At 42.0% G+C, this 25355-nt stretch overlaps 1 protein-coding gene across 3 annotated transcripts in view; it reads right to left on the minus strand.

The window, feature by feature from the left end:
- Pde11a (phosphodiesterase 11A) overlaps window positions 1–25355 on the minus strand; it is a 383576-nt gene that overhangs the window by 195261 nt on the left and 162960 nt on the right. For all 3 annotated transcript variants that reach the window (NM_001127480.2, NM_080893.2, NM_001127481.3), the window contains one exon: window positions 15495–15559. In NM_001127480.2, the coding sequence (NP_001120952.1) occupies window positions 15495–15559 (65 nt within the window). The remainder of the gene's footprint in view (window positions 1–15494; window positions 15560–25355) is intronic.

The raw sequence follows: 25355 nt of genomic DNA on the forward strand, positions 1-25355 counted from the left end.
TTACTAGTGAAAGAAATTAAGAGGTTTCTAAAATGTTCAGGGGTTCATGCTCGAATCACTTCTCAGACATCACCAATGGTCACAAATACATCCTCTAAGGTATCAGGCGGACTAGGATGCAGCCTTTCTTTTTTTTTTTTTTTTTTTTCCTCCTGCAGAAAAGCTTTAATGTATCTTTTTTTTATTTTTTTTTATTTTTTTTTATTAACTTGAGTATTTCTTATATACATTTCGAGTGTTATTCCCTTTCCCGGTTTCCGGGCAAACATCCCCCTCCCCCCTCCCCTTCCTTATGGGTGTTCCCTTCCCAACCCTCCCCCCATTGCCGCCCTCCCCCCATAGACTAGTTCACTGGGGGTTCAGTCTTAGCAGGACCCAGGGCTTCCCCTTCCACTGGTGCTCTTACTAGGATATTCATTGCTACCTATGGGGTCAGAGTCCAGGGTCAGTCCATGTATAGTCTTTAGGTAGTGGCTTAGTCCCTGGAAGCTCTGGTTGCTTGGCATTGTTGTACTTTTGGGGTCTCGAGCCCCTTCAAGCTCTTCCAGTTCTTTCTCTGATTCCTTCAATAGGGGACCTATTCTCAGTTCAGTGGTTTGCTGCTGGCATTCGCCTCTATATTTGCTGTATTCTGGCTGTGTCTCTCATGAGCGATCTACATCCGGCTCCTGTCGGTCTGCACTTCTTTGCTTCATCCATCTTGTCTAATTGGGTGGCGATGCAGCCTTTCTTAAGGGTGTGCCTGGTCACCTCCAGGACTTACCACCAAGCTGCTGACACTTTTGTGATATTTCATACTGTCAGACTTACAAGATACCAACTGGGAGGCATTTGTATAAAATCAACTTGTGGTGTCTTCCTCAAGAGCTCCTTTCCTTCCTTATTACCAACAATTTCAAGGTGTTTCCATAATATTTCAGCCATATCACCAGCAATTCTTTAACTACGTGTCTTTAAAGATCTAACGTGCTGCACACCACTTATTATAACTCAGCTGGGGTTCATCTATGTGGTGGTGGTGGTGGTGGTGGTGGTGGTGTGTGTGTGTGTGTGTGTGTGTGTGTAACTGAATTCAATCTTAGCCGGATTAAAAGAAAACTGCATCCAAACTTATACTAACAATGTTTTTGTTCTCCATCACTGCATAACAAATTACTAAAATAGTTGGTTAAAGCACTACTAATTTATTAATCAGATTTCTAGAAATCAAAAGTTTATCATTGCTCAGCTGAATTCACTGTTAGAGTTCTTAGAAGGCCAAGGCCAAGGCCAAGGTGCTGACGAGACTGTATGCTTTTTTTGGAAGTTATATCTTAGGCAGTCCAAATATCCAGAAATTAACTTAACCTAGACTGTAGGAGGATTTCTGGCCATTAGATAAAAGTCAGCATTCCTCAGGAATTTTTAAAACTAGTTCCCACCTACCCCCAAAAGCCATTTTCTTTACCTCTGGCAGAAGAGACATATGACTACCTACGATTCCTATCAGCATATTGAAGCTCAGGTTGACCTCCAGGTTCTCTCAGTATCACAAGTGCCTGTTGTACATTTCAAAGTCTAAGCCAGCTGCTGACCCTTCCTTGATTCTTCCCTGGCCTCAGCTAACATTCTTATACCCATATGATTCTTCTGTCTACTTTCTTTCTTTTCTTTCTTTTTTTTCCTGAGGTCTCAGATTGAAAACTTGAGATCATACACGGTCACACCCATCCACCACTCATCAAGACTCCTGCATCATGGGTTCTGTTGGATAGCAGTCAGCTATGAACCGATCACTCTCGGAACACACACTGGCAGAATCCTGAAGTATCAGCTGCCACACTATCCCATGCACATAACTTCAAAGTGCTGGGGAGAAACAGGCTGCTGGTTCTGTCTACTTTCTATATCTATTCCCACTGTTGCCTCTCTCTCTCTCTCTCTCTCTCTCTCTCTCTCTCTCTCTCTCTCTCTCCCGTCCCCCTTCTCCTATACTCTAGTCTCTCTTGCTATTTCACTGTGGGGGTTTGAATAAAAGTGGTCCCCACAGAGAGTGGCACTATTAGGAAGTTGGAGGAACTGTGTCACTGGGGATAGGCTTTGAGGTTTCAGATGCTCAAGTCATGCCCAGTATGACTGTTCTGTTCCTACTTCCTGCCAAACAAAACGTAGAATTCTCAGCTCCTTCTCCTGTACAATATCTACCTGCTTTCCACCATGATGAAAGTATACTAAAATTCTAAACTGTAAGCCAATCTCAGGGAAATGTTAGCCTTTATAAAGTTGCTGTGGTCATGGTGTCTCTTCGGGGCAATAAATATTTAAGGCAGCAATATGAGACAAATAAGCCAGAAGTTGGTACCAGGGGCTGGGGTATTGTGGTGATAGGCCTGATCGTGCTTTGGTTTGGAGGAACGTGGACTTTGGGACTTTAGGAAAGCAGCTGAAGGCCTAATTGGGGCTAAGTGGGACATACTAGGACAAACACGGAAGACAGTAGTGCTGGGAGTGGTTTGAGCTCTGGCATCCAGCTCAAGAGGTTTCAGAGGAGAGTAACATCAGTATGTGGCCTAGAGACTGTTCTTGTGATACTCTGGTAAAGAACGAGGCTGCTTTCTGCTCCCTGAGGTTAAGTTGAAATGTTTTGGGTTAACAACTTGGGCAGAGATTTCCAGACAGCCTAGTATTGACTGTGTTTCTTGGTTATTGGTGGCCATACTTACGAAGATGTGTAATGAAAAGGAACAAGCCAGGAAGCAGCACCCCTCCTTGGCCTCCGCATCAGCTCACGCCTGACTTCCAGTGATGGTAAACAGTGCTGTGGAAGTGTAAGCCAAATAACTAGTCGTCTCCAACTTGTGTTTGGTCATGGGTTTTTTTCAAAGCAGTAGAAACCTTAGTTAAGGTTCTCCATCCTCTCCTCTCTCCCTTCCCTAGCCCTGGCCATGCTAGGCTGCAGACAGAAAGTTTTCTGTCTTTCTGCTTTAGACATTCCAGATGCCTTCAGATATGCCCTCCTCTCTTCTTCACAATAAAAACCTTCCCCTAATAATGGATTCATCATGTCAGCAGTCTCTTCATAGTGCTCCCTGTCTCTTCACTGTGCTCCCCGTCTCTTCACTGTGCTCCCTCTCTCTTCACTGTGCTCCCTCTCTCTTCACTGTGCTCCCCGTCTCTTCACAGTGCTCCCCGTCTCTTCACTGTGCTCCCCGTCTCTTCACTGTGCTCCCCGTCTCTTCACTGTGCTCCCCGTCTCTTCACTGTGCTCCCTCTCTCTTCACTGTGCTCCCCGTCTCTTCACTGTGCTCCCCGTCTCTTCACTGTGCTCCCCGTCTCTTCACTGTGCTCCCCGTCTCTTCACTGTGCTCCCTCTCTCTTCACTGTGCTCCCTCTCTCTTCACTGTGCTCCCTGTTTCTTCACTGTGCTCCCTGTTTCTTCACTGTGCTCCCTGAAGGCTTCCAAGGAGAATACAGCTCACATAGCTTGTTGGGTTGTATGAGAAGGGCTATGCTTTCCTTGATGTTTAAGCCTGGTTGGGCCTCCTATATACATAAATCAGTGACATGTAACAACTCTGCTCATGTTTCAAACCTTTGACTTTTCCGTCTGCTGTCTCTCTGGCCTTCTCTGTCCTAACCTGGGCGAAAGCCTTATTTTTCATGACTCATCTAGAGAACTCAACATAATTTCACCTGAACATTATTATTGGATGACTAACCTCAATTAAGTCTGCAAAGCCTCTTCGCTCTTGCTATAGACCATCCATAACTGATGGCAAGGGCAAGGTACCAGAGGTCAAACTTCTGCCTAGCCCACTTGGGATGACTTTGTTGTTTAAAATGATATACAGTGGCAAGTTTGGACTGTCTGACGTTATTCACGCTGTCATGGTGAAATGCTTTATTTAGTGACTTTGTTCTTAGTGTTGTTTTACTGTCCCTGTCATTGCCAAGCATGTCAAGGGACAGGGAGACTGTTTCAGCATCTCCTCTTTAATGAAATTCAAAACTTCCTTTTCTCTCTCAATTCAATTGTTTGTCCCTGGAAAGGAAACAGCTTCCAATTAGTTAGAATTCTTGACAAATTGTTGTTGCACATTTTAACAGCAGCCCTGTGAAACTCAGATTTGATTACACCAGGCTCACACCGCTTTAGAATTCCGTTTGTTTATGGTGAGAGCTTGGGCACTGTCTTCTATCTTCCCATGCGTGGCATGTGGCAGCAGGCCATTTCGTGTGTATTTGCATAAAACGCCCTCACTTCCTTTGATTTGTGAATTTCTTCTTTAGCTGCTGTGCTGTGTTGTGGCCAGTTTTTCAACAGAAACATTTTTTGTCATTCCTATCAGATTGTACTCCTTGCTTATGTGGGCTTTGTTGGCTGTGTGTGTGTGTGTGTGTGTGTGTGTGTGTGTGTGTGTGTGTGTGTGTGTGTGTGTGTGTTAGGCGCACGTGCATGGGTGTTCACACATATGGGCACATGGTGCATGCATGAGCATGTGTGTGTCCATGCATATGAAGATCAGAACTGTCCCCTTCCTCAGTTGCTTTCCACCTTATATATTGAGACAAGGTCTCTCATTTCGATCCAGTGTGCCCTGATTTGTTTGGTTAGCCTACTTAGCCAAGTTGCTTTGGAGATCCCATCTCTGCTTCCCAAGTTCAAGAAATGCAGTCGGGCCCACACATGACTGAACATTCGTGTGGGTGCTGGCGGTCTGAGTTCTCCCCTCTGGTTTGCATGAAAAACACTCTACTCACCGTATCATCTCCCAGTCCCCCTGTCATACAGGCTTTTCAATAAAACAGTAACTTTTTGTTTCAACATCATCATTGATCCAAGCAATTGTAAAAAGATTGATTTATATATTATTTTATGTCTATGAGTATTTGCATGTACATAGGTATGTGCCTGCCTGTCTGCTGCTCGTGGAGCCATAAGAGGGCTACACATCCCTTGGATGTGGAGTTACAGATGATTGTAATCCAGCATGTGGGTGCTGGGAATCAAATGTGGGTCTTCTGCAAGCACAGCAACTGCTCTTAACTACAGAGTCCTCTCTCCAGCCCCTTATTGCGAAATGCTGTTGAAAATATTAACCAGCATTTAGACCCAGCCAGGTAGCACCAACAACGTACAATACACAAAGTGGCAATACAAACGTCTGCGTGCCAAAGGCAGTGTCACAGCTGTCACCTACGACAGCAGTCACCATTGGGACGTTCAATGCCATTCAATCAGCCCTATCCCTGGGATTATGGGGCAAAGTGTCTGGCCAGCTAGTGAATGGGAACTCCTTTGGGAATCCACTATCTATTAGCAATTCTTTATTGTTTAAAAATATGACTATCTCAGGTGTACTGACTTTCCTAAATAAAAGTCAGAAAACATCAATTAATGACGAGGGCATTAAGAAAGTAATACCATGTTGGGAGAGAAAACTAACAATTCAGACAACTTGGATGTTATTCCCTTTGCGTTTCCTTAAGTGTGCCATCTCCTCTGTGCACTTGAATTTCTTCAGTTTAGCTCATCCATATAAACTAACTTCCCCCATAAACTCTCGTATGAGGTCTGAGGCGACCTCTTCACAGTCTTTTAATACAGAGCTGAGTCAGGAGTACAGGGCCAAAGCACAAAAATTCAGTCATCCTAATAAATGAATTGTCACACATTTTTTAAATTGATGAATTGGTGCAAAAATGCTATAATGAACAAATTGCCAAAGGCGTTTTCAAGACTTTTTTTTTGTTTGTTTCAGGATTTAATGTGGCTTAGCCAGATTCTACCATAATATGGCTAAGTATTCTGATTATGCTACAAACTTCTTAATGGCTCCCCGGTCAATTTGAGAACTTTCTTGTTTATTTTTTGCTTTGTTTTGACAGAGTCTGACTAAGTAGCCCAGGCAGGCTTTGAAGTTGTGATCCGCATGCCAGTCTTGCAATTTCTGGTATTGTTTGGATGGGCTGTTGATACTTGTGCTCTTCTGTCAACACAATCCCCTGGGCATGTAAGTATGTTAGACAGTGCAGTCTTGGTCTTGATAGAGTGGAGATTGGATGGTAATAACTTCCAGGCACAAGATCACAGGAAGGTAGGCTGCTGAGTGGAATATTACTCTCAGAAGATGGCTTAAGATCCTCCTAGCTTAAAACTGTGTGAGCAACACACTTCACTTCTCCAAGCCTCGGCTTCTTCATTTACAAAGTAAGAATAGTAATTCCATTCTTAGCACTGAGACCAGGTAAGTCTGACAGCCACTAGACATTCAAGGGCAGTTAACTCGCCTTCTGCACTTAAATAAGAAATCATTATAATGACAATATTGGATTCACAGAATCATAGGTTCCTGGAACCTCATTATTGCTAGAAAAATAGTGAATAGGATTTATCATTTTTATTGCCTTCATTTAATAATGAGTGTATTATTCTCCTAGGACAGTCAGAACAAATTACCGCTAGCTTTAAGGCAGTAGTAATTCCTTCCCTCATGGTGCTGGGGGTCCTGGCTTGAAGATAGCACACTCTAATTTCTCCCTGTCTTCACATGGCACCTGCCTTGTGCTTCTACTTCTCTAAGAAAGGCATGAGTCACTGGGTGAACCGGCCAATGGGTCTAAATTTAGCTTTACTTAATTTCAAGATGCCTAACTAATTCTGTCTTCATGTCCATATGAAGTTTCCTTTTGAGGGTCGGGGTAGACATGAATTTTGGATTGGGAATCACATTTAAACAATACTATTTCTCTGAAATAACATTTAAAATAAGTCCATTTTTTTCATCTTAAATGTTTTTAGAATCCAGGCATGGTGATGCACATCTGTAATCCCAGAATTAAGGTAGAAATTGGAGGATTAGGAGTTCTATGCCAGGCTTGACAACATGAGATTTTGTGTGTGTGTGTGTGTGTGTGTGTGTGTGTGTGTTGTGTATGTGTTTATTTCTTGAATCTTAAAAGATTTCATCTTTTTACTATCCCTAGTTTTTTAAGACGTGACCTATTGTGACTTGAAGTTACGGCTTGGTGAGGTCAGAGCCTCCCAGATCACTGCAGAGGGGAGAAGTCTGCTAGTAGCTGGCTGCAGCATACCCGTGCCAGGCAAGGGTAAAAGAGGCACAGACTGAAAGGAAGCACAATGCAATTATGCCCAAAATCTCACAATCCCTAGTGCAGGAGGTTCTCAGTTTCCTGTGAGTTTCACCTCCAGCTCCTCGAGCCCCTGGATCCTTGATGACTCTGCTTGCCTCTCCTCCAGTCTTTCATTTACTGCTGAGTTCTCTTCTTGGACTGCTTTTCAAATCAAATCCTTATACAAGTGTCCTACTGCTGCTCTTCCAAATTACTATAAACTCTGTGGCTTCAAAGAGCAGCAGGTTAATACCCTGTAATTCTCTAGGAGATGTTCCAGTTGCTCACCTTTTCCAGTTTCTATAGTCTTTCCCATTGCTTGGCCATAGTCCCCTCCTTTGTTTTCAAAGCCAGCAGTGACAGGCTGTTTCTCAAAATGTCTGACTCCAACTTCTGACTCTATCACCAGAGATCCTTCCTTGACAAAGGCTCCTGTGATTGCCTAGAATTTATTCAGATGACTGAGGATAATCTGCCTATGTTAAATAATATTTTTTCAATATGCTAATTATACACAGTACTATTATGATGTCACTTTTATTCATGTGCACAGTGTGCACCAATCATATTTTCCCATTACCTTCTGTGATGCCTCCTGCTCCTTCTCTTTTTCTTCCCAACTAGCCCCCTTGAACTTCCTTTTCTCCTTTCATTTCTTCTTCCTCTTCCTCCCTCTCCTCTTCTCTGCACCCGTGCACGTGCGCATCTGTCTGTCTGTCCTAATGAGTTTCATTAGGGCTGCTTACAGCATGGGTGAATGTTTGTAGGAACATGGGCCCCTTGTCAGTGGCTATATCACTGAAGAAAGTGATTCTCCCTCTCCATCAACAGGAAGTGTATATAAATCCTCAGGGGAGAATACAACTCGGGATTCTTGATTCCATCGGTAAAGTTTGTGTTGCCATGGAAGGCAGCACTGACTGGCTCTGGGTTTAAGCAGGCCGTTTTTTCTGACTGTTAAATTCGCCCAGCACTTATTAAAGAATGCTTTAGCTTTTAAACTTCTGAAGCTATCTACTGTCTGCCTGCCTTTTCAAAGGCCCACCCACCAGATGGTCTTTGGTTTTCTGTTTTAATAGCTGGAGGGATCAAGCCCAGGCCTTTGCACATGCTGGATAAGCACTTAACAAGTAAGCTGGACGGAGAGCCATCAACAAAGGGGTGGGTCCTACTGGATACTCCAAGATTTCTGGTTTTATTTTTCTCTGATCTTTCTGGGTGTAACAAATGGAATTCAAAAATTCCTTCTTTCTATTAAAAAAATAGATTGTCCCTATAGTTCCCTTAACCAGAGAAGATAAAATAGCTATAGAATTTGGGTTTTAAGTGATTATATTCCCACCAAATTCCATTAAATTATTATTTGAAAATATTCTTCATTTAGTTGTAGCCTCCTAGAAACTATAGATACCAGGACACGATTTTTGATACTTTAAATATAAGAGCTAAGAATGTTCAATTCTCTTTTTTAAAGATTTATTAATTTATTTTATGTATGTAAGTACACTGCTGCTTTCTTCAGATAATCCAGAAGAGGGCATTGTATCTCATTACAGACAGTTGTGGTTGCTGGCAATTGAACTCAGGACCTCTGGAAGAACAGTTGGTGCTCTTAACCACTGAGCCACCTCTCCAGCCCAGAATGTTCAATTCTTAAAGTATCCATATTTATCTTGCAAAGATACATAAAACATGACCAAAAGAATTTTAAATTAAGTAAAGACTTTAAGTATTGATATTTCTTTAAGTATTGTTTTGTCTCTTATGACTACATTATCAAATGAAAGGCTTGTGCATAAGGCCAGAAGTGGAATCCTGTTTAAAAACAGAACAAATGCTCTAGGAAGGTTTGTTCAGCTGCTTCACAAAGGTAGCTTTCTGATGGAAGGTCCTAGTCTGAGCCCCAGGGAGGAAGAAAGTTGACTGGTTTGGGTGAGATCCTGTTTCTTGTGTGCACGTCAGTATTGACCACACAAGATGACCGTGGCCGTCCCCACAGAGACAGTGCCTCACTGTGAGCAGGAGCAGAACTTGCCTCTCTCGGATGCATCCTGGTTCTGTGAACTCCAAGAAAGCCTGCCCTGGCATGGAGTACTTCCTCACAGAATCCTTGCACCTGGAGCATATCTAGGGGATAGGTAAGGGACATGAGAGTCTAGAGACTGAGGCATAGAAAGAGCAGCTAAAAGATGATGACTGTTGATCTGGTAAAGTTAAGGACAGGGGATCCATGGAGGTTCTCCACAGAAGAGTCTTTGCTAAATGCAGGATTTAATCCCTCTGGCCTACATTTCCCATCCTGTGGTCCTCCCACATCCTAGCCTTCATGACTGTGAATCTCCCACATCCTAGCCCACACCACTGTGGTCCTTCTATGTCTTAGCCCACACCACTGTGGTCCTTCCATGTCTTAGCCCACATCACTGTGGTCCTTCTATGTCTTAGCCCACACCACTGTGGTCTTCCCATATCCTAGCCCCCTGACTGTGGTCCTCCCACATCCTAGCCCCCTGACTGTGGTCCTCCCACATCCTAGCCCCCTGACTGTGGTCCTCCCATATCCTAGCCCACATGACTTGTCAAGACAGAAACCTCATCCAATCACATCACTATCGTAATTCCCCAGTTTCTAAGCCAATTAAGTGTCTCTGGGCATAGCAGAAGGACCTGGTAGGATTCTCACCTCAGTCAGATGGCATTCTCAGCAGCTGGTTACAACAAGGAATCAGGGACCATCACCAGCAATAATGATGATCCTGTGACAACAGCTCACAGCCCCGGTGTTCATTCTCTCAGTCTCTCCTTTCAAAGTCTCTGCTTATGACAGTTCCCCTCCCTGGAGGTTAGTTAGGTCCTGTAAGGCCTGACTGAAGTCTTTCCACATACAAAAGCTTTCCTTGAGGTCCACCTCCCGTTCATCCTCAAATGAGCTGGTTGCCATTGGAGACAATACTGTGTCACACAAAGATGTGCCCTGTACCATAGGGTTATTTTGTGCTGAGAGAAATTGAGAAGCAGATCCAAGAAAAGCTCCCTGCCATAAAGTAGGTCATAGGATAATGAGGGTGCCCTTACCCTTGTCTTATGAGGGAGGATAACATTTGACCACCACAGACAACAACATTAAACCTTACTGGCCTGAAGTGAACTCCATATAGACTGTTTCCTTTCCTGTAATTTACTGTCCTGTATTCAGCACCTCTTTTCTTTAGACTTCTCCACAATATATTGATCTTTCTTTTTTTTAAGATTTACTTTTATTTTTTATTTTCTATATTTGAGTGTATTGCCTACATGTACACACACACACACACACACACACACACACACACACACACACACAGAGAGAGAGAGAGAGAGAGAGTTTTGCCTACTGCCAGAAGACGGTGCCAGATCCCTTGGAACTGGAATGATGAATGCCTGTGAGGTTCCATGAGGGTTCTGGTAATCAAACCGTAGCTCTGAAGCTCTTCTTTAAGAGTTACACATCTTTCCCTTGGTAGCTCCCGTGAATACATGAGAAAGGCATAACCTCTGTCTTTCTCTACCTTTTGTTAATAGGGTCCTGTCTTGGCAAATAAATCAGGATAGAAAAAATATTTTTTCTCTATAGAGACCATCCCTTGTATTAACATAACACCCTGCACAAACACTGTATAGAAAAAGACCTTGGAGAGTTAATCACTGAGTTACCCTTTGACCTCCCTATTGATCTTCCTTCTCGGTCAACAGGCTCAGATACCTAAGCCTTATCTTCATAGTCCCTTTCTTTCACAAGCACCAACTCATGCAAATAACTGTCCCTTCATATCCCTGTTTAGATTCTTATATTCTGCTAATGGTGATAAAAATCATTGCACACACAGGGCCACTTAGGAACCAGGCAACATACTAAGTCAGAGGAAGTATACATTTCCTGATTTCCACACAAATGATCAGTTCTGTTCAGATTTGGGGAAAATGACCAGTGCATCTAAGAGAGTGCAGGGAACTGTGCAGAACAGTGGTGGCGACTCCTGCTGTACACACAGGAGTTCAGGAGTGGGCAGATGCTTGCATGTCATGCCGAAGGTCACGAGCTCTGGGTGGTGCATGGGGAAAACAGGATTCAGCAATAAAGCATGGTTATGAGGCATCCTAGAGACTTCCTGAAATCTTTAAAGGTTGCTTTGACAAGGTCCGGACACCTGTCTTTCTAGAGAGAATTGGCTGAGCAGAAGTAGGAGTTATCATTGTTAATGTGGCTCTTTGTAGTTGTAATCTGGAGGCTGGGTCAGACCTGGTTACATTTTTTGTATTTGATTATGTTCTATTATATTCTACTGTGTTCCTAGTCTATTTTCACTGTTGGTTGACCACTGGATCCTTGAGGACAGGCTCCTCTGCTATTAAAATCTCTGTAGCCCTGTCACCTGACACAGTTCTCAGCCTTGGGCAGCAGGGAGTCAGGATATGGCTGTTCACTAAAGAAGTGTCTTCATTGAATACATTTAGGGGAAAAAAGGCACAGGAACCTACGGCAACACAAAATGGCTTTTTATCAGTAGAAGAAGAAGGTATTGTCAAGGATGTCCTGAAACAGGTATGTATCTCAGAGAGAGAGAGAGAGAGAGAGAGAGAGAGAGAGAGAGAGAGAGAGAGAGAGAGAAGAGAGAAGAGAGAGAACTGGTTGAATATAGACCATGGGCATGACCAGGAAGAAACTGGCTGCTTAAGAGGCTAAGTGAAACTGATGAGTCAGCGACGGAACTTTAGAATTGTTTAGAAAAAAACAGTCTCCAAGGATTGTAGGTAAGAATTGGCAAGCCTCAAACTGGCGTTAATCAGAATGCAGTAGTGTCCTGAAATATCTTTACTGAAGCCATAGGAACCATCTTTTAAAGGCTGTACTGGGGGGCTTTAATGGACAATATCTGCATGGGGAACATATTATGTGATGGAAGGCAAACAAGGGCTGACGATGTCAGAGAAAGGCTGTGATCCAGAGCCTTGTTGTTTGTTTAACACCCTCTGTGCTTCTAGCCAACTACGTGTTGGGGCTGCTTGTCTTTACTTCTTTCGCTTCCAATCAGTGACTGACGGAATCCACATCTGCAAGAGGAAAACTACTGGGCAAAGAATGGAAGGCATTTTGAGATAGATGAACGTTCTCCATTAATTTAGAAGCCATAAATAGAAAGACGGGACTGTCGCATAATGTCAGAGTTCAGGGGCACTTTTGTCTTTTTAAAGAAAAGCCAACCTTTCTTTTTTTATTATCAGAAACTTTTCCAAGGGCAGTCTAGGTCTTGGGTCACTTCATTTTGACATGGAAGTTCTTTAAAACAATCAGAAGATTTTAGCTCTGAAGTAACCGAGTGAGCATGCGCAACGGCAGAAAAAATCAGCAGCCCGGAAGCACTGAAATGTTAAAGGATATGTCTGAAGAACTCCACAGAGCCTGTGTAGACGGAAATTGAGCCGTGTAGACGGGAGACACAGCATGTGAGATATGACTGGTGAAGTTAACATCTATAGATATTTTCTCTAATCTACTTCTTGTCATTTTACAACATTCCATTTAAGGAAGTTTCTGAGTAGACGCCAGTGCCTAAGTATGTTTGCTGGATAGAGATTGCCTGACATGAAGAAACACAGATGCCAACGCAATTGTACTCTCATGAACATAAGCAACTTCCCACAAACAGCTTCAACCTTCCGTTTAAAGTACAAACCCCAGAGATCACAAGTCGTTTTAGTGTAAATTCTGTGAATCCCTTCAAATATCTTTATATCTAGTAATTCAGACACACTAACAAGGTACAGACGTCTACCATAAACTGGATCCCTGTTTTCTCAACCTCTCACTGAAGTTCTTCTCCTGCTTCTTTGCTCTCTGCTACTATAATTTTGCTTTTTGAAACAATGCTCTGTAAATGGAATTGCATACCACATAGCCAAGGCCTCTCTTAAATGTATACAATTGATATAAATAAATAAATAAATAAATAAATAAATAAATAAATAAATAAATAAATGTGTCCATTTTGACTTCCTGGTTTCTGTGATGGCAAACACTATCTAATTAACCTTGGGGGACCTAACATCACGCAGGAGCCAACCGTTTGCAGATCTCTGTGTGTGTGTGGTTCTATATTAGATTACTTGAAGTGGGCACATTCACCTTAAATGCAGGTGGCATCATGGCCTGTGGTCTTAGACTGAATAAGAAGGAGAAAGTGAGGTGAGTGAGCCATTCTGCACTCTGCTTCCCGACTGGATGCAATATGACTGACTGCCTCATGCTTCTGCCACGGTGACTCTCCCATCGTTACAGATTTACACGCAAACTGAGTGAAAATAAACCTTTCCTTCCCTTTTAAAGTTGTGTTGTCTGGTATTTTGAGAGTAACTAATACAATATTTGTTTTCCAAAATTAAAGAGAATAGTGCATATTTTTAAGATTCCAATTTCCTTTGGATATTGAAATAGACATTTGCCTGGACAGCCCTTTAAATATATAGATTTTTGTATTTTATTTCCAATATATTTAATAGGAATATCTCAGCATTTACCTCAGAATTAAGTTTTTACCAAATTCTCCAAACTTGATTTTAATTGATCAGCTAGATTTGAGAATCATTAACCTAAGATATTCATTTTATGGGATCAATTGTTGGATTTTGAGTTAAGCATCACAACAGAATCAAAGTTTACAGTTCAGAAGAGTTGTCTTTGGATGTAAGGCTACTTCTTACTGGGGCCTTCACCAGGTGATGTAAACTTGCTTATTCTGGTTTTCTTTCCATTGCTGTGATAGAAATTAAAAACAACTTGGGGATAAAGGATTCTTTTGGGTTTCACTTCTGGGTCACAGTATGTCATGAGGGAAGTCAGGGCAGGACCTCAAGCAGTAGCTTAAAGAAGAAACTATGGAGGGATGCTGCTTCCTGCCTGCTCTCCTGCTTGCTCACTTCTTTATACTTAACTGTTATTTTTATATAGGCCCAGGCCTGCCTGTCTAGGGGTGGAGCCATGTATAATCATCTGGGCTCTCCTACATCTCCTACATCAATGGAGACAACTAAAACAGCCCTTCACAGACATGCCTACAACTCACCTGATAAACATAATCACTCCCTTGAGAGATCTTGTTCAGGTGACACTAGGCTGTGTCAAGTGGACAGTTAATGTAAGCTAGGACATTGCCTACCTTTGATTTTCTCTTTTGTCTTTTAGGATTAATCATGTCTACTTCAAAAAATCTGGGGAGGTGAAGCACTTCTTCTCAATCAGCACACGACCAGCACACTTGGCCCCTAATGAACAGAAGTAGCTCGCATCACTGCCACGGGTATCAGGACTGGGAGTGGCATCTTTACCTTGTCCTCAGCACTTGGCCACTGTTTTCTAAATTTGTGCATTTTGCTTAATTTCACTACTTCTTAGCCTTCCCTCCAGAGATGAATCAAGGTCCTGAGAATCAACTTTTGTAGTGGCCCAGATATTATTCTTAGGAGTGCAAACCTAAGGGGTACTCTTGGGCTATCTCTGACCCTCACTGTTATTGTGACAGCCCTCAAAGATGCCAACAGAGACAAACTGCTGAAAACACACTTTCCTGTCAGGAGAAGATATTATTGTCCAAATTACTAACAAGCAAGGGATCAACATGAAGCAGAAAGTTGTGTTTTCAGAATAATTAGGGAATGTGAAAAACTAACTTTATTTATTTACAGCTTCAATGTTGGATGTTTGGTGTCACATGCTTGATGTAGAACAAAAATAAAAGCTGGTGGTTGTAGAAAATGGGCTTCCTTCATAGGTATTCCATTCTCCTTGCAAAAGCAATTCTGAAATCCTCAAACCATTACAAAGTTCAGGGGAGGGTGGCATTAAAGTCTACAGGCAAGATCATAACGTGTCACAAGTATTAAATTTCAGTCTTTTCTTTTCCTGTGGTCCTGACTGTGAGTCAGAGACTCTCATTCCAGGCAAACACTCTGTTACTGAGTTAAACCCTTGGCCCTCTTCTCAGTGTTTGTTTTGAGCTAGGATTCCACTGCCTTCCCATGCCTTGGTCCTATTCCATAACAATGGTGTTCCTTGACCTTGGGGTTTTCTTGACTCAGTTTTCCGAGCAGCTAGGTTAGCAGGCTAGTGCCATCTGACCTCATCCTACGAGTTTGTCTTAAGAACACAGAGCAAGAGAGATACATCCTGTACACACTCATTGTTCAGCAATAGCTTTTATTAAAGTAATGAAGTTCAGGAAAGTGGGAGGTGGCCGCACCTGATGAAACAGAGCAAAGCAACTCCTATCCTCAAAGCATTAAACGATGCAGCTAACATCAAGGACCAAGGAGCATCACAAGACAAGTACGAACCCCATGAGCCTTACCTGTTCTCCGCGTCCGCACTGCACTTTGGGGACATCAGTTCAAAGGATTTGGTAAACTTCACCACCTGTGTCATACAGAGAGACAGCAAATCCAAGTCAATTAAAGCTTCCCCACAGCTCCAAATGGTGCAATAACCATTTTCATCTCTGTGATGATCATTACGATAATTGGGGATTAAGGAGCCATTTCAGTGGAGAGGTCCCAAGAGAAGAGAAGAAAAGTCTAATGCACATTTTGTGCTTGACTTCTTCAGTAGCAAACATCAACACCCCCACTTAACTAGATCTATTCGGTACCCGGGCTTGCAAGCCTGATCTTTCACTCTTTGCAATTTCTCTCCATTACTTTGCCTAAAGCGCATCAAGTTCTTTCTTTAAAAAACAAAACAAAACACACTGTAGGGTTCATCCTGCCATTTTATTACAAATGAGGCATATGCAAGGTGTAGCCAATCCTTGCATATGGGTAAATTTTTACATGATATTGGCCAAGTAGATGATCCCCAGACTACTGAAGGGAAGGTAGGGCTTAGAGGGGTTAAATGGTTATGCAGGAAGACATGTAGACAGTAGATTGTAGAACTGAGATTCAAACCAGGGTTTGATGGTTTGATTCCATGGTGCATTTCCCCACTACTCCATTCTGCCTTCATCAGCAAGAGCAAGTAGGATTGCAGCTGTTAATTATGTGAGTTAACTATGACTTGTTCAAAAGCAAAACAGACTGATAAATTCTATGTTGAGCATGCTGGCACACACCTTTAATCCCAATACTCCTAAGGCAGAGACAGGCAGATCTCAATGAGTTCCAAAACTGGTCTGCCCTACATAGAACGTCCATGTCAGCAAGGGCTATACAGTAAGATCCTATCTCCAAATAAATAAATGAATGAACAAACATATAAACAAATAAACATTTTAAAATTCATTTCATAATTATTTGTTGACTATATACTGTGTTCAATATGAATAAACACAGACTAAAAGTAACTTAAAGTAACTTGGATTGGCACCATATATATTAGTCAAATAATAAATTAATAAAACGTCATCAATTGTTTCTGGTTTTAGACATCAAGAATATAGCTTTTTATTTTCTGACCCAATAAGTAAGTTTGAATTCTTCAATATCAGCAACTTTAATTTATGGCTTAATTTTACTACTTATAGAACATTAAAATTCCTGCCGCAGAAAAGCATGTTTGCTGTGCAGCAGAAAATCAAAGCCCAGTGCTTCTGATTGCATTGTCCCAGATAATACTAATCACTTAAAAAAAAAAAAAAGAATGTAGCCATGTAATGTAGCCGTTTGGTAGCATTGTTTCAACTCCTGCTTAGGGTTTCCATTCCCGTGATAAAACACCATGATCAAAAGTCACCTACAGAGGAAGAGGTTTATGTTCACTGTATACTTTTGTAGTTAGGGCTTTTTTTTTTTTTTTTTGGTTCTTTTTTTCAGAGCTGGGGACCGAACCCAGGGCCTTGCAATTCCTAGGTAAGCGCTCTACCACTGAGCTAAATCCCCAGCCCCCAGTTAGGGCTTTTTAAAGTATTTTTTATTTGTAATTATAGTCTCTCTCTCTCTCTCCACCCGTGTGTGTGTGTGTGTGTGTGTGTGTGTGTGTGTGTGTGTGTGTGTGTGTGTGTGTGTGGTGTGGTGTGCGCATGTGCATGCACACACACACATGCAGTAGGTATGCACTGGTTTATAAGATAGAATGAGGAATTTTAAGCTATAGGTGCATAGGCATAGAATCACGAAGAATATAAGACATATAAACACCTCTTGATAGAACCTGAGCTAGAATTTGGTTCTTAAAATATAAATGATGAGCATTTAAAAATACTAAAATGAAAACAAGCAGAAAAACAACAACCCCCAAACAAAACAAAACAAAACATCCTGAACAAAATAAATAACAAAAACACAAAACAAAACAACAAAACAAACACCAAGGCCAAGGGTTGGAGATTGTAGTTTGGTTGGTAGAGAACTTGCCTAACAGGGAGCCCTGGGTTGGATCTTTTGCTTTGCGTACACTAAACATGATGGCACATTCTTGGAATCTCAGCGCTTGGGAGTGGAAGGGGGTGGTGAGAAGTTCAAGAAGTCCTAGAGATTCTGAGTCTATCCTGAGCTACATCAGACCCTAAAAACCTAAAACAAAATAATAGTAAAACAGGTTCAACTTTTTTTTTATTAACTTGAGTATTTCTTATATACATTTCTAGTGTTAATCCCTTTCCCAGTATCCGGGCAAACATCCCCCTCCCCCCTCCCCTTCCTTATAGAGAGCTATAGGTACACATCTGCCAAGTGCTGTTACCTCACAGTAAACCAGTCCATGAAGTCATGATAAAAATCAGATATAATGTGTGAGATGGGGTGGCACAAGCCTTTAATCCCAGCACTCTGGAAGCAGAGGCAGGCAGATCTCTATAGTTCAAGGCCAGCTTAGTCTGTATAGCAAGTTCCAGGACAGCCAGACCTACATATAGAACTTTCCTCCCTTCCAAAAAAAAAAAAAATCACACAAGATTCATAAGTAAAAAATTTATGGCTGGGGGATAGTTCAGTGCTTGCCACATAAGCGTAAAGACTTATTTTTGACTCCCCAGAAAGTGTAATAAAAATACTGAGTGAAGGGACATACATTGGTAACTCCAGCACTGTGAAGACAGAGTCACACAGATTCCCTCAGCTTACTAGCCAGCCAGCATAGCCTACCCGCTGAGTCCCAGTGAGAAACCCTGGCACTGTCTCTAAAATCAAGATGGGTGACATTAGAGGTGCAAATGCTGACACTGTCCTCTACATGCATGAGTGTCTACATTCGTGTGAACACACAGAGAGGGGGAGGGGGAGAGGGGGGTGAGGAGGAGGGGGAGCTGGAGAAATAGGAGGGGGAGGGGGAGGGAGAGAATTTAATCTTCATACTTGCCCTTAGCTCCTGGGAGAGAAACCTTTAAATCTTGAAATGTCTGATAAACAAGTCTATGTGCTAGGAGACATTGGCACAGCCAGAAAACAACAATGTGATTTAGAATGGCGCTTTGAGCCACACCAACAGTATGATTTAGCGGATACGTGTAGAGTGTCTTGAGCTGCATAGTGTCATCCGACCTCTCGAAGAACAGAGAGCAAAGTTAGCTAAATAGATGGATGGCCAACTGGGTTATTGCGATAGAGCCTCGGTTAAGATTCTACACACTAAGGCTCAGGCCTCACAGTTCATCACCACTATATTCTTTAAGTCTTTCCAGCCAGTCATTTGAAACAGAGGATGGTCTTGGGAGCCCCTAAAGTTACAATCAGTGTGAGAAACAAAGATACTATTGTAGACTGCAGTTTTTAACAATGTAAACTACAAAACTATGTAAAAACTGATTTACATACTAATTCTTAGGTTTCTGTATCTTTAGGAAGAAATATAGTCATAATCAAATGTTGATACTGGCAGAACTTTGTTTAAACATTAATTATCTAGTGATTATGAGGTACCACACAAAGCAGGGAGCTATCAAGTAAACACAATCGCCAAACTTCAACAACATTTAGAATGATGAATTTGTCCTCTTGGTTAGCCTAAGGATGTCCAGATAGTTGGCAACACATTACTTCTGGATGTTTCGGGACGAGGTGAGTAATTGAATCAGTACGATGAGCAAAGGTCATCACCACTACGGAGAGTCTGGACAGGCCGGAAGGGCACGGGTGAGATTGCTCTAAACTAGGATGTTCCTCTTGCCCTGCCCTGAGACACTGGCACAGCTGGTTCTGTCTTTGGCCCCAGACCAGGACTCGCATTCTTGGCCTCTGAGGTTCCTGCCTGGTGTACAGCACCAGTTTTCCCTGTTCTCTGGTTTGTAGATGGCAGATCAATGACCTTCAAAGGCTTTGTAATCTCAGGGGCCAATGTTTTCATTCCTATTCTCTCTCTCTCTCTCTCTCTCTCTCTCTCTCTCTCTCTCTCTCCCCCTCCCTCCCTCCTTCCCTCCCTCCCTCCTTGTCTGTCTGTCTGTCTGTCTATCTATCTATCTATCTATCTATCTATCTATCTATCTATCTCTATAAAATATTTACATTTTAAAGCACAGGATCAGACTTTCTTTTCTTTATACCCTGATGTGATTCCTTCTAGATGAAAGGGATTATAAAATCTATAAAAAATTTCCCTTTACTTTGACTCTTCAGAAGCTCAAAGAAAAGATCTTTACTCTAAGTTTTACCCCCATACAACACCCTTCAGATTAAAATCACTTGATTTGGTTTTGCTTTCTCTTTTCCTTTTTTTTGCTTGGAAAACCTCTCGTGACATTGCACATGTAGAACATGTCACAAGCACTTGCAATATTTGTTCGCTGACATTTTTATATTTTCTAGTTTTTTATCACTGTTGTTTTGAAAAAGTGTTCTAGCATGGAGCCCAGTCTATCTTCAAACTCTCAATGCACCTACTTCAGACTCTTAAACTGACACCATAAACATGTGGTACCCATCCACGGGTCTCAAAAGCTTTAAGTTCTTCTTTGGTACTGAATTGAACAGGATTAGGAAAAACAATGAAGTACTGAAATCTTGAAAAATATACAAATGTGGATAGAAATGTTTTCATAAATTAAATACTTGTATGAACGCCTTGTACGGGCTACTGAGCTGTGTAGAATTATTTAGGGGTAGGAAGAAACCTGAATGGCAAGGAAGGGAATCCAACACTCACTAGCCTACAGCTAACAGTGAACAAGGTAAGAATAAAAAAGCAGCAGGCCTGAGTCCCAGCAAGAGAGGAATAAAAGAAGTACAGCAAGGAGACTACTGAAGACAAAGCCACAGGGGTATACGCCAAACAAGTTAGGCCGCCATTGAGACATCAGCCTTGGGCCCATGATGTGCCTGAAGCTGCTTTAGAGCCACGCCGTCTGATTTTGAAGGCTTCCGGTGCAGTCTACACCCCACTACTGCCACAAATCTAAGTAAAGCCACATATTCAGGGACCCAGACCTACTAATAAAATCTCTCTATACAGCCTGTCATTTTTGGACAACCTGAAGTTTAAAAATCACAGCTAAATTTGCCTCAGTAAATTGTTGGAAAGCATAGTTTAGTGCACATTCAAGATGATAATTAATTGAGAAGCAGCATAGTCCTGGGGATGTGACTTCATCTGCTTTCTTCTATTACTTAGAACAGGTGTAGGCAAAAGACGGCCTATGGGTCAAATCCTTATCACCACCTGTTTTTATAAATAAAGTTTTATTAAAACAGAGCCGTGTTCATTTTCTACTATAACAATAGAGATAAATATTCCAGATGAAACTATATTGCAATGGAGCCCCAAATATTTACTAGAGAAACCTTTATAGAAAATAAATTTGGCAATCTTTGATCTACAGCGATGGTTATCAACCCCCCTTGGGGTCACCTAAGATATTTACATTATGGTTCAGAACAGTAGAAAAATTCCGGTTATAAAATATTGATAAAAATAATGTTATGGTTGGGAGTCATCACAATATGAGGAGCTATATTAAAGGGTCGCAGCATTGGAGAGGAGCTTTCTGTGGGTCAGGTTATTACCTGCTGAATTGTTAAAGGGCAATGACAAATTAATTAGTGATGAATAGATGCAATTGACCTATAATTCAGAAAGGGGAGTTCCAGGAATTATAATCTTCTAAGAAAAACTGTAATGATAGAAAGTTTAGGTACCAAGGCCAGCGGCAGGGAATATATTTGGGGACACACACACACACACACACACACACACACACACACACACACAGACACAGACACACAGACACACAGACACACAGACACACGTCCTGGCTGTCACGGGACAAACACCCTTTTTTTTTTCCGGAGCTGGGAACCGAACTCTACCACTAACCAAAACCCAACCCGACAAACACCCTTTAATTAAGCATGCCACCCTGGGACAAAGACAGTGCTTTCTTTCACCCTCACTCTCAGGAGCGTTTCTAATAACAAACCCATGTCTTTATGCTTTGAAATGAATCTATACACAGTATAACGAATTAAGCTGGGCATAGCTAACAGTAGACCTCTGTGATCTCAGTACTAGGGTGACTGAGGCAGGTGACCTAGAACCTAGAGACAGAGTTGGTGGTGTCGGGGAACACAGGGAGAGGAGAGAGGGAGGGAGAGGAAGAGGGAGAGAAAGAGACATTGATCTGAATAGATAATTGTTTGTGATCAAATCTCCAAGGCTGCAGCGGTCACAACCAAAATGCAGCAGATGAAACTATAAACTTAAAGATAACAGAATTCTCACTGTATTCACGATCCGAGGCAATTCTGAACCTTAGTTTTATTTATTTTATAAAATCTGCTACACAGACTCGATTCTGACTTTATCAGCCTGGCGACTGCACCCTGGCAAAACCACAGATGCCAAGCGAAGGGACTGAGATCCCCCTGCTTGTTCTTCTGGAAAGCTCCATGGAGAGAAGAAGCCCTTTTAACTTGGATATCTATCAAATTGCACTTAGTCTGGTTCCTCTGTTCTTCCCACTTAAAAACAACTTTCAAAAACAAGACTACACTCAAGTAGACACTGCTGCCGCCAAAAAGAAAATCACAGCTAAGTAATCATCAATTTGAAATTTTGGTTGCCAGGTGGTGGTGGTGCACAGCCTTGATCCCAGCACTTGGGAGGCAGAGGCAGGTGGATCACTATGAGTTTGAAGTCAACCTAGCCTACAGAGCAAGTTCCAGGATGGCCGGAGTTACACAGAGAGACCCTGTCTCAAAAAAACAAAACAAAACAAAACATCCCCCCCCCAAGAAAAAAACAAAAATCAAAACAAAACCAAACAAAATACTTATTTCTTAATTAAAAGTTTTTTTCATAAGATGGCTACTCAAAAAGGCCAAAGAATGCTTAAAATGATCATCCATTACCCTCTCTCTTCACAAATTCTTCCCTTAAGTTAATTAGCTTTGTATGTGTTTGCTCAGTCAGCCTTTATGAAGTACTTTGTGCTCCAGGCACTGTGAGGGCTCTTAGAAAGGGATATAAATGCCCTGTCCTTAAGTAACTCACAATATAGTACAGTATAGATCAGGAAGTGATTTACAGATGCATAATTCTACCTTGACAGATGCTCCAAGGCTACCCAAGCATGCGGGGCCATGATCAGATCGCCATGTGAACTATGCCCTAGCAGTGAGTAGAATGCTGTAAGCCAAGCAGAGAGCTAGTTTTCCAGGCTGAGGCACTAGGCCACTTTATTCTGTCAGTAAGTAGATAGTAAATAAACCAAAAGAGTTTAATGGAACCTATTTCAATAAAGAGACTAATTATGGGAGTGTGTCCTGTAAAAATAAATATAGGAAGTGCCCAGTGACTAGTAACTCTGAAGACAGTTACTGCCGCTAAATCTGAGCAACACAGAGAGAACGGAAGAAGGAAGTGGCAGTGTTGGTTTCCTCCTGGAGCTGAGATTGTCAGGAAGGACCGTAGACGAACACAGCCGTCTATATAACAGGGTGACCAGACAACAACACCTCTGCTTCATAAATTCTGTGCTAATCTCAGTTCGTGGGACTCAACTGGAAGCGGCCTAAGTATTATGCTGTGTAGAGATCAGTCTTCAAGGGCACTGAGGAAGCCAACAATACACGGTGTGGAAGGGGGATTGAAGAGAACAGTCAGTGAGGACAAGTGTTAGGTTTTATCCACACTCTAAGCCTCAAATAGCTCAGGTAAAGAAACCTCTAGTAGTGCCTACGCTCAAAAGATGTTACTGCCCTTCTGTATGCCAAAGTACGACTGTTCTCCAACTTCATGGCGTCCATTAATCTCCTACATAATGCTAACAATTCCATCGTTCATACAGTTCTTTAAAACTCAAGCACCTTTCCTTTGCTTTGACACGATCCTCATCCATGAGCATCCTCCCTGTTGCAATGGCCTGAAGAGCCATCTCCTTCCCTGTCCAGTGACTTGGTTTTTCACACAGACCCTATATGCAAAAATAGAGATCCAAACACACTCCCAGACTGATCATAGGGAGGCGAATGGATATGAAAGAAAGGGCTAGAACACTAAAGAGAAAGCCCGAAAGTTAACCTAGCAGCAGAAGTGGTGAGCCTTGAATGCTGAACACTGTCGTCCAGCCAACAAACACCTATGAAATTAAATGAAGCTTAGGAAAAACCAGGTGCATGGTTAGGAAGGTAAGTAGAAGCCATCCACACTGATAGTCGATCGAAGAGAATCCCGTTTGCAAGCAAAGACGGGAACAGGAGACAATCCCATGTGAGAGATTAGTAAAGACAGCGACAGAAGCACCAGGGCTGAAGAACTGGAAATGGTGTTTGAATACAGACACAAGAGAACATGGAGATGTATAGAAGGTGAGGGAATGGCTGGAAACTGCTCTGTGGTTTGCAACATGAACTGTAACATGATGATGGTATAATTGCTATAGAGACATCTAGAAGTTTGAGAAACTTAGGACAGAACCCGGCAGAGATGGCCAGCAGGGACCAATGTGTGAGTTGAGTTGATATATTAATGGATACTTACCAACAAAGTGAGTTCAGGTGGTTTGTAGCTCAAAATAATGCACGTCTGATTCCCAATCAGGGAAGTTAATATATGAATATATAATGTTTAATGTATAATGCATTAATATTAGAGGTTGACTATGTGTGCATGTTTGTGCAAAAAAATGCTCATTTGGGTGATTATCAGAGAGTTTAAAGAATATGTCGTCCATTTTGTACTCTAAAAACCACTTGTTAGACAAATCAAAACTCAAGTTGGCTCCCTTGTAGAGGGGAAATTTTAAAAAAGAAGAAAGTAGAAAGGTGATGGAAAAGGAAGCCTGAAGCAGTATTTGTAACCCACTTATGAATGAGGGGTTGGAATCACACACAGGTTTGGAACAACTGGACGACATTCATCATCTGCCACTTCCCCTCAGATGTAGGACATGGGAATATCTCACAGCCATTGGCTTCACTGAGTGTTCATGTACACAAAGGCCAAGAAGTTAGGACTCACGTTAGAAAGCCAGTACGAGTGACCAGCTCTGTTTCATTTGGTAAATGACCTATAGAAAGGAGCCTGGAGTCATAGGCTTAGCTATGATGTTCCTGTTAGCATGCTGGACAAGAAAAGAGCTGCCTGCAACCAGGATGACCAGAGCAGAGAGAACAATGGGAAACAGCAAGACCGAGATGCTGCCTGAGGACCTAAGGCTGCAATTTCTACATTCTCCTTTCTTGCCTAAGCTCCAGAAGACACAGGGATAATAGCAAGTGCATGAACTGGAAGCTAAGAGAAGTGACAGGAGTTGCTTTGATGGTTCCCACATAGGATATAGTTAAGCTCTCCATTCACTTCAACAGCCTAAGCTTCCCCTCATGTTGACAGCAGTGTCCAAAAAAGGGGTTTGTTTTGTTCTCTAATTGGCAAAGTCACTTAAAATCAACAGACTGAAACACTTAAGAGAAGCCAAAGAGGGTGAGATTTTAATTTTGGCATGGGATTATCTAGAAAGACATTCATTGTTTCTATTTTTGGTAAATATCAATTTATATCCGAATACCCAAGGACCATGGCTGTAGACTCTGGAAGCCCCCTTTAAGAGAGACTTTCCTCCCTGACAAAGGGCAAGTACAGGAAGGAGTTTCCTCTTCCTCTCCTGGGATACAGTAAGATTACAATTTTATAATTGAACAGTATAGAAGACTTACCCTATCTAATACCAAACTATTGTAAAATGGTAGAAATTAAGACTGTGTGCTTTCATTGCAGAGACAGACAAACAGCCCCAAAGAACAGTGCCGTGGGCAGAGAACAAAAAATCAATTCTATGGGGAAGACAGGA

The sequence above is a fragment of the Rattus norvegicus genome, chromosome 3 (assembly GCF_036323735.1).
Source record: "Rattus norvegicus strain BN/NHsdMcwi chromosome 3, GRCr8, whole genome shotgun sequence".
In the NCBI taxonomy this organism is placed as follows: domain Eukaryota; kingdom Metazoa; phylum Chordata; class Mammalia; order Rodentia; family Muridae; genus Rattus; species Rattus norvegicus.